Raw genomic sequence first — 17528 nt, 5'->3', positions numbered from 1 at the left:
TAATGTATTTTTAATTAAAAAATATTTTTGAAAATCATCCAGTACCGCATTACATAATACTTTTGAAAAACATTTTAATCCTTTTGTGGTCTAATTCTATAAGATAAAGTTTTAAATTAAAATAGAAAGACAAAACTAAAAGTGAGAGGACCATAATATAAAATATGGAGAAAATATATGGTCAATCTCATTTTCATCATTCTTTAATTTTTTCCATAGATATTTTTTTTCTTTTCGATTTAATACTTTTGCAACCTATTTCCATGGAATAAAATTTAAAATTGTAGTAGAAAGAAAAAATTAAAAGTGAGAGGACCATAATAAAACACAAAGAAAATGCGTGGTCAATCTCAAAGTTTTTAGAATTTTTCTTTGGGTCCAAAAAATTATTTTGTTTATTTCTTAGTTTCTATGTTTGAGAGAAAGGAGAGAAAGTTGCCAAAAAACTATGAATGAAAGAGAAAGTTAATGGTTGGCCATATTGCAGCAATAAAAATGGTCGATCTTATTGTTAAAGGGTTTTATTCGACAAAATGAGTTCAATGACAATAATTTATTCTATAAACATGCTTGAAAAATAGATCTAGATTCATTTAAGTGATTTATAGGTAGATGGTTTATAAAAGTTTTTATGATGTATTTAAGTGAGAACGAGTGAGAAATGAATTTTTTGATTCAAACCCCTTTCTAATTTTCCAATCAGCATAGTGATAGTTGGATTTTAATCAGCACCCCAATAAGAAGTGAATGACTAATGAGAAAAAAAACAAAGCACGAGCCTATACTTTGAAGCCCATGTGTGCCTAAGCTTTTTTCTTAGGATTGGGCAAGTAGAGCTAACCCATCAATGTTTGACCTGTTTTTTTTTTATTTTACAAAATCTTAATTAATACCCCCTTCTTGTATTTTATTTAGTTTTTACTTTGCATGAATTTTTTTATTTAAAATTCAATTAATACTTCATCTCTCTCTAATCTTTAAAAAAATTTTGCTAGCCTTTTTTAAATAGTACTTATTATTCAAGAGTTTCTTTCTATTAATTTCATCTTTTTTTTTCCTCAATTTCATTCTTTGATGTTTTTTATAGGTCAACTAGGTTGTCTTTGGACTAACTAAGTTGACCGGGTCTAGATAATGTCAGAGTAACTTTCACACGGTTTAATTTTTAAACTTGAACTAGACAAGAAATTAGATCGAAAGATTTTAAGGTTGACTCGTTGAGTTGGGTTTAACAACAATGTCAAATAGTTTTTTACAACTTGGATATTATTTATTATATTAAAAAAAATTGATTTGACCCGCAATACAGCGCAGGTCAGTAAACTATTTTTTATATGAAAAATGATTTAAAAAACAAAGAAAACTTATCTGAAAAATGTCTATTAATTATTAATTCTTTTCTTTTGGTTTATCCTTACTTTATCCATATTTGATATCACCCTTCTTCTTCTTTTTTCCTATGCATATAAGTTGGATTCTCCTAAAACAAAATGATCTTTTTTAAGTGAATAAGAAATGATTTTAATTACTATTTGAACATATACTTTTCATGTATTTTTATATTTATATTCGTACAGTGTATCAAATATTACATACAATGTGTTAAATCTAATGATTTATTTCTGAAATTTTCTTAGATTGAATTTTATTTCTGATCCTAGAACCTTAACGATCCTAGTTAAAATCCCAATTATTAATAACCTTTAAATGTTTTGTTTTGAAGAGTTCATTAAAATTTAGCTGGATCCCAAGATCCATGAAGACTAACAAGTTGCTTTCAATTTGAAGGGCCAGCCCATTTCAACCCCAATATCACATGGAGAAAGCCCCTAGTCATAGTTAAAATCCAATTTCACTTGTGAAATATTTTTTATACAGTTTTTTTTATATAATTCATGATAATAAAAAAAATTATTAAATATTTTTTTAAAATATAATTACAACGAGCTGTAAGGTAAGTATTTGTTCATATCTCAAAATGATACTGACAAAGTTCATGCAGAAGGAATTTTATTTGGAGGGATAGACATGGCCAGGAGATGAAGAAATGCATTTAATTAAATGGGATAAGGTATGTGAGCCAAAGCTTAGCGGTGGGGGGAGGTATCTGTAGATCCACCCTGTGAATAAAGCTTCCGTCGGCGTCCGACTCCGATTCATGATAAAAGACAGTCTTTTGGCCGCGGTTCTGCGTGGAAAATATGTGAAGAATGAGGAGACGATTCTGGCTATAATAATATTTAAAAGTCAAGAATTTAAAATCTATTTACGAGCATGAACGTGAAATAATATTTTTTTAGAGGTAATTTAACAATGAATTTGGGTCAGTATCATCATAAATTGAAGGGGGCTGATTTTCCTTTGTGGAAAGCAATTTGCAAGGTTTGGCCTAAGGTAGCACAGGGTCTATAGGGAATGGCAGTGGAGTCAGGTTTTGAAGGTGAAAGACCTCTAAAGGATCATTCGCTTCAGGAGATTCCATTGCTTAATCAGGAATGGATGTTTCGTGATGCTGTGAATGCTCAAGATCAATGGAATTGGTCGTTATTTTCTCATTTCTTTCCTGCGCATATGCTCATGAATGTTTTGGAGACACCCTCCTGATGGCCTTTTTACTGTTTCATCGGCTTACTCTCTTCTCCTCTGTCAGGTTTTGCTGATAATTTGCAACAATCCTGAAAATCAAAGGCTGAAACTGGAAAGATTTATATAATGGGAAAAGGCTGAATTACAAAGAAATTGAATCTAATTGAAATAAATTAAAAATTCCCGACTATTAAACCAGCTTAATCAAAGTCATTTCTCAATGAATCCAAATACTATGACCTTATTCAATTTATAGTAGTAAAATTTGATTAGACTTGTAAATATATTTGAATAATAATATTCATTGAATACTCTTTCATCTATAGTCAAAATGTCCATTACATAATCCTTACTGTCTGTTCTGTGTATGGTTCATGTTCTTAGGGATTGGCATCATGCTCCAAGAATATGGGACCTGTTTTTATTCATCAGAATTTAGTGGTTGAACCCACCATCGGTCATCTCTCTTCAAGAGTGATGACGGGAGAAGGATTTCCGTTGATTTTAGGAGTTGCAGTGTGGCTGATCTGGAAATGACTCCACTACCAGCGTGTGTTCAACGAGAGTGTGGAGGAGGGGTTTACGCCTTCTTGTGCTATATTAGAAGCTTGGCCCTGGATAGATTATAAAAACCAGGAACTCCAATCCTCTTAAGAACGTACAAGCTAAAGAGAAGCGATTTTGGCTGGCTGGCTGGCAATATCCACCAGCAGACTGGGTTCAGATGACTCGGTGGCAGCAGGTGCTGGAGAATTATTGCGGGACAATTTTGGGTGCTTGGCTGCAGGGTTTTTCAATGAATGGTGGGTTTTGTGCTTTGGTCAAGGCGGAGTTGTGGGCGGTGGTGACAGGTTTGGAGTGAGCTTGGTCTTATGGTTGCCGTAAGATTATCTTGGAAACAGATACAGCAGTGGTACGAATGCTAATTTGGACTCGATTTTGAGAGCTAAAAGGGTGCTGGAGAGAAATTCAACATCACCAAGATAATCTCATGCAATATATATTAAAATAAATTATAAATTTTAAGGATAAAATTAAAAAAAAAACTAAAAAAAAACTGAGAGAAATTAATTATGAAATTTATTTCTCAATCAACTCAATATTAAAAGATTAAATTAAAAAAATAAATGAAAAAAAAATAATCCAAGTCAATCCTGATTAACATACTACGCTCGAGTTAAGAAACTATGATAACTTCATAGAAAATAAATAAAAAAATATTATAAAGTCCAGTTCTCAATCAACCTAATATTGAATGATGCAATTAAAAAAAACAAATATTCAATTAAGAAAAGAACCATAAAAAACCCAAATCAACCTGGTTAGTCCGCAAAATTCATTACCTAAATCATGAGACTGTAATAACCCCATATAAAGCAAATTAAAAAATAATTGTGAACTCCAATTATCAATAAACTCAAAGTTGAAAGATAAAGTTGAGAAAAAATAATTAAAAATGACCAAAAAAAAATATTGATCATAGTCAACACTCTTAACCCACAGAACTCGAGACCCAAGTTATAAGACTAAGATAACTCTATAAAAAACAAATCAAAATAACTTATGAAGTCCAGTACTTAATAAACTCAGTGTTGGAGGTTGAAATTGAAAATCAAATCTAAATTTAAAATTAAGAAAATCCTCAAAAAAAATTAGGGATCAAATTGAAAAAGACCTTGGCATCTCATCTTTCATTGCTATAGTAAAAATATCAATACCTTTTAGTATATGTTAATTACTAGCCATGGGCTCGCGCTCCGCTGTAGGTTCATGTTTTTTTGTGTAAAAGTGACGTCTAGGTGCCACATGCGTGTTTCAAAGATATAAAAAAAATGGAATAACTTCGGTTATTGCCATGACTGAATTGAATATATCAGTTTTATTTTAATGAGATGATAAAGAAAAAGCTAACGATAATAAACAAATAGTTTTTTTTTAATAAATAACCATGATAATCTAGGAAAAAAAACCTCTGGAACTATGTGATTGGATAAAAAAAAGGGACAATATATTGACTCGAGTAAACCTGAGGTTAACTTACAAAATTATAGGTTAGTTAATGAGATCGGGATAACTCGACAGATCACTGTTTTAAAACCTGTCTCAACCTAACATTTTGACCTATGACCCAGATGATCTAGGCCTAAATTAAGTTTAAAAAAAATAGAAGGAGAACTGACCTAGGTCAACCCACTTGACTCATGCCCCATGGCTTGCCCCGAGTAGACTCCCATGTTAGGTTTGAAAACCATGCAATAGATAATTCTTAAAACATGTGACACGAGTCAATAGATTGGAAACACTATACATGAAAAAACCGAGAAGTCCAATCCTCAACAAATTAAGTCCCGAATGATGAAATCAGAAAAAAAATCAATTACATGAAATGATCTTAAAAAATAGCAATTATAAGAAAGAAGGTGAAAATCAAAATTAAAACTAAATTAGAGGGCAAGAACAATTCTTTGATTGTAGGGTTAAATTGAAAGAAAAAAAATTAAAAGAATAAGGAACAAATTAGAAAGAACAAACTAACACAAACTTGTACTGGATGATGAAATTGAAAACCATCAAAACCATGACAAAAAATTCAAGGAAAAAAATTAGAAACTACAAGAAGAATGATCAAGTTAAAAAATAACATGACAACTTAGAATTGAAGATTAAATTAAGAATAAATAAAATTTTAATAAAAAGATCAAGGATAAAAACTAAAAACTAAAAGGATAGGGACTGAAATTAAAATACTACAAGCATGAAAGAGAGAAAAAAAAACAATGACCAATAAGAAATCAACCATAAGAAACCACCCAAAATTCATCATAGGCACCATATTGGCTGGAAAAGGATGCATTGGTACATCCAACAACCAATGGAAGGGCACTTCTGCCACTAGAAGATGACGCATCATCATTTAAAATGCGCGAGCGCATTTTATATTTAGACAAAATAGATTTTTATATTTTTAAAATAAATAATATATAACATACATATCTCTTTTATATTTATTATCTCATTTTTCTTATTATTATTATTATGAGATACGTAGTTAACTGCTACTCAATAAACACCACACAAATAACATTGGTGTTTTGAAAGAAAAGTGTTTAAGAACCAGACATCAGCTTACACGTGTCAATATCAAGTCACCTCGATAAATGAAACCATTAAATTGTTGACACGTGTATAGTTGCATATTCTAGGACTTTCCTGTACACACTAGTCGCCACGCGCACATATATGTGTACCCAAATCAATGATTATCCATTACGCCACCCACGTTCCTCCTTTTCACACGTGTCGTCAAAAGAATTCGGGGTCACGTGAGCCCCCTCGAATTAACTGCAATTCCAATCCCTACTCTATTCATTTCCATCCATTTTAGTCCATAAATTGTCCCCGTACATTGCGAGGGCCAATCCATGTTTTAGAATGGTAACTATACGTGTTTAAACTTGTATTTAGATAGAGTTGTTTTTGTCATTTTATTATGAACTTTTTATAATTAATAAATAGACTCGTGTGCAATTAAATCTTTTAATATATATAAAATATATATTTTTTTTAAAAAGTTGTTAGCACTTAAAAAGCTCACTACTTTTAGAAGACATGTGTGGGCAACTCCGGCTATCAAACATTGCTTTTCATAACGATAATAGGAGCAACGCATTGAGATTTTACTGGTGGCGGGGGTGCGTATTGGTGGCGGATCGACAATGTGACTCTGGTGAGCTTTTTTCTTCTCCTTTCTTTTTTTTCTCAATTCTCCATGGTAAAATACAAAAATTTCCTTTCATTTGTTTTATTTATACAATTTAGTTTTTATTTTTTTTATTGTTACTTATTTTTATTTTTTATAGATTATTTGTTTTCTTCAATTTCATCTCTTATTATTTGATCTCATTTGGTTTTCATTCTTTTAATTTTTATTTATTTATTTTTATCCCTTTTCTAATTAATTTTGTTTTTAATTTCATCCCTTAACATTTAATTTTGATTTATTTTTATTTCAAATGTGGTCCATTTTTTTTATTGCTGTTTATTTTGGATTCTTTTCTATTGCTTTTTTTTCCTTTCCAATTTCATCCCTCATTATTTTATGACTGAAGATTTTACGTCATTATTTTTTGGGTTTGTTTTTATGGGATTAGTCTCGGACTCATAATCAGGATCATAAGTTTCAAATATTAACACGAGTTCACCTCAATCTTTTTTATATTTTTTATTAAATTTTATATTTTTTTCATTCTCATTCTTCAACATTTTCTTTATTGAGAAATGATCTTTACATTTGTTTTAAATTTTTTTTCTATGAAGTTATCTCAATCTCATACCTATGATCGCGAGGTTAAAAGGTTAACTCGGGTTAACTCGAATGTGTTTTTTCATTGTTTTTTTGTTTTAATCTTGCCTTTTGATATTGGGTGGTTTGATAATTGAACTTCATTGGTTTATTCAATTTTCTTTCAAGAGGTTACCCTAGTACCACAACCAGGTCGTAAATTTGACATACTAACCTGGATTGGTTCGTGTTAGTTTTTCTTATATTTTTTTTCTTTACCATCTGTTTCAATTTTTTTATTTTCATTATAATATTTTATTCATATTATCAAAATCATTGACCTTAATAAACATAGTTAAGTCAATAATTTAAGTTTCAATTTTTTTTTGCTTCTTTAAAAATGCTTGCATCAATTTAGCTTTTTTTTTTTGTGACAGAAAATTTAAGCCAGCGCTTGGTGTAACGCGAGTCATGTATCCGGCACATGTCATTCCTTGAACCATGCGGTTATTATCCCATGCTGTTCACGTATTTATAATTCATAAGATTTGGTTATTCTATTATACTTATATGTGATTTTTATTTTAAAATTATTAAAAAAAATTATTTTATATTTTTATCTCTATCTATGTAACTGATCACTATATATATATTTTTTGTCATAATATATTATCCAGATAGATGTGAGCAAAAAAACCAAAAAACCGATTAAATCGAGAAAACCGGAAAAAAAACCAAAAAAACCGAACCGCAAAAAAAAACCGATTAGAATTTTAAAAAAACCGACCGGTTCGGTTTTTTAAGCCTGAAACAAAAAAAACTGGAAAAAACCGAGTCAAACCGGAAAAAACCGTGCCAAAACCGAGCTAAACTGGAAAAACCGAGCCAAATCAGTTTTAAACCGATTTTTGTTATAAAAAACCGAATCGAAACCGGTCGGTTTGAACCGGTTTCAGTTTTTTAAAAAAAAAATAGTCAGTCTGGTTATTTTTTTTATAAAAACCGAACTAAACAAAAAATAATCATCCCTATCTAAGATAGAGTATATAAAATTTGACGGAAAAGGAATTTTTGGTGAGGCAGGCCAGCAAATATCCATTTAGAGTCACTAATTGAATTGTCTCCTAGGATGCATGTAAGCAATTTTCTTTGAATTAAAAAAAATATAGATTCATTGCATTCCCTTATATTGTTCATGAAAAATAAATATTTTCTTCTGTATTTGTTTTAGTAAAAAAAAATCAACGAGTTGCAACCGGGTTTTTGACCGGGTCTTGCCGGGTTAACCGGGTCACACCGGATTTTTTCTTTCCCCTATGTTTTCTTCAACCTGGTCTGGTTCCAGCCCGGGTTAGCCCACCTGGCCAGACCGGGTCTGAAAACTATGGTTCTACTTGTGACGGTCTTATGATTCTTTACCATTTTAATTAAATTCCTTTGCATCCTCATTTTAATAGTTTGATTCTCTAGGCCTCCAAGGTCTTGGAAATCAAGTTCTTGCCTAATTCGTGCTTTAGAAAGACTCAATTGAATTTTAAAATGCAAAAACAAAAACTTTTCATAGTTAGAATTAATAATGTAATGTAATTTTATTCTTGAAATATATCATACAAAAGTGTACTAGCAGTCTAGCACTTGCAAGAGTAAGTATTAATTAGAATTAATGATGAATTGAAAGATTGATTAAGAATGTTGATAATAGTTATTTTTTAAAGTATTTTTTATTTGAAAATATATTAAAATAATTATTTTTATTTTTTAAAAATTATTTTTGATATCAGCATATCAAAACGATATGGAAAAAAATTTAATTTTTTTTAAATATTTTAAAACACAAATAGTACTTAATAACAATTGGACCGAAAACTTTACTAAAAAGAGTTTTTGAAGCAAACGGACCAACTAGGATAAAAAGAAAAAAGAAAAAAAAAAAGAAAAGAGTAAGGGCTTTCTTGAAATATACAGAAAAAGTGTACTAGCACGTGCAAGAGTAAGTGCGCAAAGAATTAATGATGAATGGAATGACGATCGTACCGAAGACCACGCCAATAAAAAAAAACGTAATGGCTTTCTTCTCTTGTCAAGGTTTGATTTTTTATTATTATTTATGATTGTTTGGCGCTGCGGTTAGGTAATATTATTTTGATACGTCAATGATACAAATAAATTTTAAAAAATAAAAAATATAAATTTAATATATTTTTAAATATAAATTCTTTAAAAAACAATACCAAATTCACTGTCATAAATAAAAGAAAATTATAAATTTCATAGTTTTTAGATCCGGTCCGGTTTAAGATCCGAGTTCCGAGTTTTGACCGGGTCATCGAGTCAATTTTTTTTTAAAAAAATTAAAATGACATCGTTTTAGTAAAAAAAATCAACGGATTGCAACTAGGTTTTTGACCGGGTCGCCGAGTCAACCTGCCGGGTCATACCGGGTTTTTTTTCCCCTGTTATTTTTCAAGCCGGCTCAGTTCCAGTCTTGAGTTGGCATGACATACCGGGTTGAATTTTAAAACTATGATAAATAAATTGAGTGATAATTGTCATTGAAAAGATGCATTAACAAGGTTTTAAACCAACACTCACAAAAATTTCACGTTAACAAGACCAAAATTCGAACTTGAATTCCAATTCTTACTCTTTTTATTTATTATAATAATAACCTTAGGCTACTGGTCTGAAAATATGTTTCATTTCTTAATCAGATTAATATGAAAAATGCATCATTATTGCTATTTAAATAAATAATTTAGTATCATTAACGTATAGACTTTATGGAAAATATTATCAATATCAATTTTTTATTTTATAAAAAAAAGTATAATAAAGCCCACTTACATATTAACCAAAACTATATCTGTTAAATAATTTAAAAAACACATCTCTAATATCAACATAGTACATTTCTTAAATTTTAATAAAAGTAAAATGGTAGTAATATATATATATATAATTCTTTTCTTTCATTATTTTTTAAAACGTGATAAAACGTGATCACACATGGTGGAACCTTCTTTGTTTGGTTCATGAGAAAAAGAAATTGAGGGCGTATCTGTCACTAAAATTAACCACCCATTTCCTTCTCTCTTTTTTCCTCGCTGTTTATGTTATATAAACAACAATCGTTTTCTTAACGTTATAAAAAACCTCCCTTTCGCCCTTTTTTTTATGTTTTATGTTCAAAAATCATTTTCAAGACAAAACCAAGCGCAAGTTTTAAGAATTTAAAGGCACTGGTAGTTATCAAGAAATTAAGGATTAATCCATGGCTTCAAAGGCAGCTACACCATCATCGCCGTCCTTTATTCTAACGTCCGGTGCAAGTGGGAGAATTACTGCATTATTTTCCGTTCAAGCGTTAAAAAGCTTGTTGATGCTGATAAATGCATTCTTTTTGATACTTTTAGCCCCTTTCCGCGGCCGGAGACGGATGGTGGTGGTGGCAGCGAGGGGGTCATCTTCGTCTTCGTCAGGTGATCAGAAATCCAAGGATGATAGGTTGTTGCAGGAAACTAGTAGTGGGGTCCACCGGACCAAGTTGCGGGTCCCGGCAACAATTGTGCCATGGAAGAGTGCTGGTGGTGGTGGTAGGGTGACGGCGGTTGTGGATCCGGAAGTGGGGGGCAGGCGGGCCATTGCGATAAAGAGGGTGTTACAGGATGATGACACCAATACGGTTAGGGAATTTTCACTGTTTGTTACTGCTCGAAGTGACAACCTTTTTACCCAGTCGTGGACCCCAGTTTCTGCTAAAATCAGGTATGTTCGTTGAATTTTATGTTTTTATTATTATGATTCTGTCTTAATTTTGAATGGTTGATTAGTTGGTTGTTTATTGGTGATAATTCAATTAATTTGATGAATTGTGTTCGATTAGGATTCACATAAGGACACTTCCTCATGTTTTTGGTAATTGGATGGTTAAAAGAAAGGAGTTTCCTGTTTGTTGTTAGCAGAAAATTCAAGGATGAGACTGGAGAATCACTGCCACAATTTTTAAATTTATTGATGGAATTTTCTTTCATTCATGGACAAAATTAATATTTCAGAAAAACTCCCGTAAGTGATTTATGATTTATTGGTAAGTTCATGCATAATAATTTTACTAATAGATTTATTGAAAGTAAAAACGCGCAAAAAAAATAAAATCAGTGATTAAACAGTGACAATGATATTTGTAATACTTTTTTTTCAACTCTTTAAAATTTATCGATAGACTAAGTTTGTTCGTAACCCCATTAGCAATAATTTAAAAATATTTTTTTTTCAAAAAATCTATTAAACACAAGTAGAAAATAATTAAAATAAATTAAATTAATATAAAAATCAAATATTTATGACAAATTTAAACATCTATAAATTCAAATACAATTAATCTAGAATAGAGGCGCTGGAGAGGAGGCGAGTCTTCGCCGGGACCGTGGGGCCAATAAGAGGGAGTACATATACCACCCATCTGTGATTTAATCTCCATTACCAATCAGCGGAGTTTGACTGTCTCAGCATTGAGTCGTTCATAATCAGCAGTAAGATGAGTCGTCCGAGTTTGAACTTGTTGATCAAAAATTGCCTCAAACTTCAGAGTTTTAGTGCTCGGAACCAATTGCGAGCATCCAACATTTGAAACACTACGGACCATCCACAAGTCCTCGATCGTAGTGTTAAAGATATCGTACACTCGACGATCCTGCTTCCAACCACTTGTGCAGCAACCGATAATTTACTATGATTTGTGCACCCATCTCATAATGATTCGTCAAATTCTTTCAAAAGATAAAAAAATCTAGTCGTGTTTTCATTAGGTTCTTCATATATGATTGGATATTAACCGGTATAACCCTAATTCATTCTAATTGTATTCATAATTATATTCCTATAATAATTGCTATTATCATTTACAACTCCATACATGCTGCTAGAATTAGAAGTTGACCTAACCATCGTATCTACCATGGCCTCGTGAGGAATATATGGTTTTCCATGAGTAAACCAACACAAGTATATCTCCATGAATCTTTTTTATAGAAGATGCATTGTTACAACATCTAGATCGAGATGTTTTTTATTTTCACACCTCTTACATGGACTTCTAATACCACCTTCACTTATATTTCTCGGATTAGTTAGTTAGTGCGTAATTAATAAAACTTTGAACCCCATTACAATAATCCATCCTACACAACCTTTCGAGTGAATCTTGATACATCTATGAACGATTGTCCATTACTTATATCAAATCTATATAGAATATTGATGACAACATGTATAAATTAATTACGTAAATTAAATAAATTTGCAAACATTAGTTTAACTCAAACTTATTCAATCTATTATAGTACTCTTAATTCATTATCAATTATCTACATAAATTTAAATTTCTATATTCGTTAAAAATATAAAACATAAATTTAATAGTACTCTTGTAGTGAAAATTTTTATTATTTTATTATTTTTATTATTAAAAATTTCTATACATTCCAGTTTAGTATATTCTGTTTTATTGTTTGTGTTAAGTAATTTAATTATGACCTAACTGTTTCTTTGAGTTTGTTACAAGGAATATGCAGATTGATCACCTATGTATTCTTCTTGCTTATATTGCCACTTATATTAAACCTGTTTCCTGGTTTGTTTTAGCTGAGTTACGTCACTGTTTGGAATGTGCAGATAGATTTTATGCTTATTCTTCTTGTTTTGAATTTTTGAATGCTGCAATTCAGAAAAGTTTCATGTTTAAAATATGTTGATGCGTTGCCTTCACTTTGTCTGTTGATGGGAACTGCACATAAATGGCTGCATTTCCAACAGCACTGATTAATTAGACAAGATATTCTGGGACATCACTATTGTTTCAATCACCTATTGTTAGAATACCGCCCCTTGTCTGGAAGGAATAATAAGGTCGGAGTAGATTGGCCAGGAACCCCCCCTCCCCCAAGTAAAGCCATTATTATTTGGCTGGTTTAAAATCCAACATCTCTTTCACCTGGTCCCCTCCTTCCTCCTTCCCTTGTCACCTGCATTATGGTGCCAGTCTTCAAAATGCCACTTGCATCAGAGAGATTGAATTCAATGCTGTTAATACTGTTTGTAGTGTCTGAGGCTACCCATATATTTTCTGACAAGCCCGTCTATAGGCACATGAGTCTAACGGATTGAATTCTTCTTTAACATGATTTGGCAGATGCTTCATATGAACATTCAGTTATGAGAAAATGAAACATCTAAAAGTATAGTTTTGTGTCGGATCAAACACAATTAAAGGGAATAAATAGGTTTGATTCACATTCTGTTTCTAATTGGTTTAGTAGACAGAGCAAAAACGAATTTATCTTAAGCAGAGCAGCAAGTTTGAGTCAATTTCTGCTGCCTGAAATTGTGCAACTTGTTTTGAGTTGATGACTAACTAGGCAATAGAGGAGCATAATGACACTCGAATGAGTTGTGATTATCAATCACGTGTGTAATACACATGCTGGAACCAGTATTCTTACATTCCATGCTTGCTGTACACACATGATGCAGATTTAACCATCTTGACAGTTGAAGCCCTTGAGTATCATGACATTTCTCTAATTACAAATTTAGCAGGATAAAACTTTAAATTTTTGAAAGTTTAGTTTCATGGTTTTTCACTGAATTAATAACGTGAATTTGCAGAGAATTTTTAAGGACACTGCCCTGCTACTGTTGGAATGTTTTGGCGTGCTTTTGGAATACCGAGAAAATGATTAACTGGAAAAACCAAAAGCTAAAATATTGTATGTCATTAATGAGACAATTTGTTTAGTTGGGGTTTTCACACCCTGCTAATCCATATAACCTCAAATCTTCATAGAAAATAGTACATCCTGTCCTTATTCTATAGCTTACTAACAATCACATGTAGGTGATTAAGCCTATATCCTTGGTGCTAGTGTGAAGGAAGTGATGCTATTTTCATCTTTTGTTTTTTTTTTCCTGCTTAAATCTGTATAACCTCAAATCTTCATAGAGAATAGTACATCCTGTCCTTTCCGCGGCTTACTAACAACCAACTGTAGGTGATTAAGCATATATTATCGATGCCAGTGTGAAGGAAGTGATGCTGTTTTCATCTTCTTCTTCTTCTTCTTTATGTTTTTGGTTCCACAGTGACTGTGAATCACTAGGCGACCTCAGGCTTAATATAAGATTTTAATAATTTCAATTTGTCTTCATGTTATGGAGTTAATCATGGTGGTTTTTATTTGTTATAAGTTCATTCCTTTACTTTTTTCTGGAAGAGTACAATGACTTATGCTTTCCTGGTGCAATGTCCTAACATTAAATCACATATCTTTTGTAGGGGGCTGGTTGTTCTGATGCATGGTTTGAATGAACACAGGTTTGTGTATGTGCCTAATGGTCCATTTGGAAGTCATTTTCTGTTGATTCTATTGTTTGATTATTATATCACAATACCATTATTTACAAACAGTGGCAGATATAATGACTTTGCAAAAGAGTTGAATGCTAATGGATTTAAGGTGTATGGAATGGATTGGATTGGTAAGTTTGAAATTTTACATGGTTGTTTGGATTTTTCATTCTTGATGAGACAAAATAATCTCTCTGTGCTTGCTTGGTATCACTACCTTGCATATTGGTGATCATAGTTGCAGTGGAATTTGCGTCTTTCTTGTACTCGAAGAGTTTTAATTTTTGACAACTATATCTTTCGAACAAAACCTTTTGGTTTCTTTGTGGAGATGAAAGTGAAACATATATGATAGTATGATCTCATGTCTTCTTGACAAATGTCTTGATTTGGCCCCCCTGGTATGAGTGTAATCTTAATCATTTGATGAGTTCCTCTAGAGGCCAAGATTTGTGGTTTCTGATTCATTAAGAGGTGCCGGGATCATATTCCATACAATCATGATGCTTAAAAGAGAGCTGAATTGTCTCATCATAGGATTCCCTTGAGCTTATGCAATGACACAAAAAGAAAAAAGAAAGTCTTTCTTATTAAGAGGAGTTATAAAACACAGGCTGTTATACTGACCTCGATTATTAAAACCTTTTCAACAATGGTCATTTTCTTTATCTGCTCATGATATTGCAGAGCAGCTTGTTTTACTCCTGCTGTTTCTTAAAGGGATCATGTGAAGCAGGATGGATCATTAAGTTCAGATCGTATTTCAAGTCGATGCTTATGAAATTGATTCAACAAACTTAGTAAAGAGTGCAAACTGGAAGAAATAAGTTGTCTATTTTAGTAGTGCAAATGCGCTGTCATGATAGCTGAGTGATAACATTGACACCTGAATTAAGATCTGGTATTTCTGTTGCGATTCAAATTAGCTGGTGAAGCTGCATGTCCCCCCCCCCCTTTTATGGCTTAAGCAAAAATGCATCTAGCTTCTTTATTTTGTACGTTGTTGATTTTCCTTGTGCAATCCAATTCACTTCACCAACAATTTTTTTTTTAATTTTATTAAAATGATATCTTTCTAAGTTCATTTTCATTTCCACTTCCCTCTCCGTCTGGTATGGGTGTGAGGGCTGTTGTGTAGCCACTCATATTGAAGGGCTTTAGCTGCATAGTTTCTGTCAGCAACTTGTTGCTTTGCTAATTAGATTACATGGTGCAGTATCTTCTGAAAATTAGTAACGAGTTTTTGTTTCTTGTATGTATTTTTTCTAACCTGTTCAATCCTTTTCTCCAAACCAGGACATGGTGGGAGTGATGGTCTACACGGATATGTTCATTCTCTTGATTACGCTGTTGATGATTTGGTATGTTTTGATTTGTATCCACAAGATGCTGATGGGTTTATTTTGCATCCGATGAATCTAAATGCACTCTATTCTTGTCCAACATTGTACAGAAATCATTTCTTGACAAGATCTTAACAGAAAATCCCGGGTTTCCATGTTTTTGCTTTGGGCACTCAACAGGTGCAGCCATTGTTCTCAAGGTATATGGTTGCTTTGCAATTATAGTCTCTTGTATTTCTCTAAATGTATCATTTAGTAGAAGCTCCCTGTTAATGTGCATGCCAGGGTCTATGCACCAGTTCCTTATTGCAGGGCAAGATCCAATAACAATATGTGAAATCAAGGTTCATGTAGTTATTTCTCTATCAATCTTCACTTCTTTTTATGAGTAAATTTGCAGGCGATGATGGATCCAGAAGTCGAAGCCCGTGTATCTGGTGTGGTATTGACTTCACCTGCAGTAGGAATTCAGCCATCCCATCCTTTGGTTGTGGTAAGAATCTCTGTTATACTCGACTTTCTAGTTCATAAACTACAGAAAGACATTGGGTGGTATTTTGTTGATGTGAGAACCGAAATCAAATCACCAAACGTGATGCCCTTTCTTTTTTCTTCATGACAGATACTAGCCCCAGTTCTGTCATTTTTGTTACCAACTTTGCAGCTTAATTCAGCAAATAAGAAGGGCATGCCAGTTTCTCGGGACCCAGATGCACTAGTGGCCAAGTATTCGGACCCACTGGTCTACACCGGATCTGTCAGGGTAAGGACTGGCTATGAAATTCTCCGAACAACTGCCTATTTACAGCAGAATCTGAAAAGATTGCGGATTCCATTTCTTGTTCTTCATGGTGCTGCTGACACTGTAACTGACCCGGCTGCTTCTCAAAGACTTCATGAAGAAGCATCCTCAACAGACAAGACAATCCAACTATTAGAAGGTTTCTTGCATGATCTCCTAATTGAACCAGAACGGGAAGAAATCATGAAGGACATAATTGATTGGTTTAATTGTAGAGTGTAAAAGGTTAGGTAGTGCAATGATAGAAATCATTGAAATCTTCACTAACCAAGAGACAACAAAATCATAAAGTAGTAGAAGGCTTCCCTTTGTTCAGCAGCATTTTTTTATGCTCTGCTGCTTTAAGTCTTCCATTTAAGCAGATAAGTTTTTATTGCTGAATAAGATTCAGCATTTTTTTTTTGTTGAAACTGGACAACGTTGTTTTTGTGCTCTTTTCACGTAGTGTAATATTACGTGGAGCATGAAGGAGCCATTCAAAACCCAAATATATATTGTAATTGTTGCCTGCAATGTCTTTGAAAAATGAGAATTGCTTGCAGGTCAGGAGCATTTTCCCATCATTGTTGTAGGCAGCCCAGTTGGCCACCATAAACACACCTTCAATTTTCTTTTCCTGACTGTTTGCATGCATAGTTAAACGAGTATTCTGCTTGTTAATAGAGACTTGAGCAACTTGTTCCACGACATATGGGATTCCAATTCTTAACATGTGGTCGCTTCCAGGTAATACTGATTTGATCAGAACCTGCCTGATTTTGTTTTACATGTATATGAAAAATAAAAATAACACCAAAGAAAATGAAAGGCTATCTGAGGTCAAGGGTGTGGCTGGCTGGGTTCGAGCATATTGACAGTGCAATGCATGGTCTAACTATGCAGGCAGACATGCCAGCCATGAGTCGGCACTCTGCCTTTATCCTTTTTTTATTTCCAATGGCACCATTTTTCAAAGTAGTCCACCAATCATGCCTGTTCTGTTCTAAATGATCCTTTGTCCTCAGGACAATATACCAAGGATTCAAATCTATAAACAGACATAGAAGAGTAGGGATCATGTGATCCGATGATTATCAGTCAGTCGCAATTTCAAGTATATATTGGTGGGGG

At 32.6% G+C, this 17528-nt stretch overlaps 1 protein-coding gene across 2 annotated transcripts; it reads left to right on the top strand.

Annotated features, from left to right (window-relative positions):
* Positions 1 to 9871: 9871 nt before the first annotated feature.
* LOC7454007 (uncharacterized) lies at positions 9872 to 16978 on the top strand. Of its 2 annotated transcripts, XM_006376639.3 has the most exons (8): positions 9872 to 10197; positions 10282 to 10633; positions 14202 to 14240; positions 14334 to 14404; positions 15570 to 15634; positions 15727 to 15816; positions 16017 to 16109; positions 16239 to 16978. In XM_006376639.3, exons 1-8 carry the CDS (start codon positions 10140 to 10142, stop codon positions 16638 to 16640), a joined length of 1170 nt encoding a protein of 389 aa, XP_006376701.3. In that variant the 5' UTR covers positions 9872 to 10139; the 3' UTR covers positions 16641 to 16978. The 2 variants fall into 2 exon arrangements, with proteins under 2 accessions (XP_006376701.3, XP_002317713.4); XM_002317677.4 differs by having other exon boundaries at positions 9872 to 10633.
* Positions 16979 to 17528: the final 550 nt, after the last annotated feature.

The sequence above is a fragment of the Populus trichocarpa genome, chromosome 12 (assembly GCF_000002775.5).
Source record: "Populus trichocarpa isolate Nisqually-1 chromosome 12, P.trichocarpa_v4.1, whole genome shotgun sequence".
NCBI classification, from domain to species: Eukaryota; Viridiplantae; Streptophyta; class Magnoliopsida; order Malpighiales; family Salicaceae; genus Populus; species Populus trichocarpa.
The sequence above is the reverse complement of the archived record's forward strand: the minus strand, read 5'-3'. Positions and strand labels throughout refer to the sequence as shown.

Excerpts from the sequence above, each read along its gene's own strand:
- LOC7454007 (XM_002317677.4), top strand. The coding sequence starts at position 10,140 with ATGGCTTCAAAGGCAGCTACACCATCATCGCCGTCCTTTATTCTAACG. Across the intron at positions 10,634-14,201 it reads CCAGTTTCTGCTAAAATCAG|GGGGCTGGTTGTTCTGATGC; the intron begins GTATGTTCGTTG and ends TATCTTTTGTAG. Across the intron at positions 15,817-16,016 it reads GTGCAGCCATTGTTCTCAAG|GCGATGATGGATCCAGAAGT; the intron begins GTATATGGTTGC and ends GTAAATTTGCAG.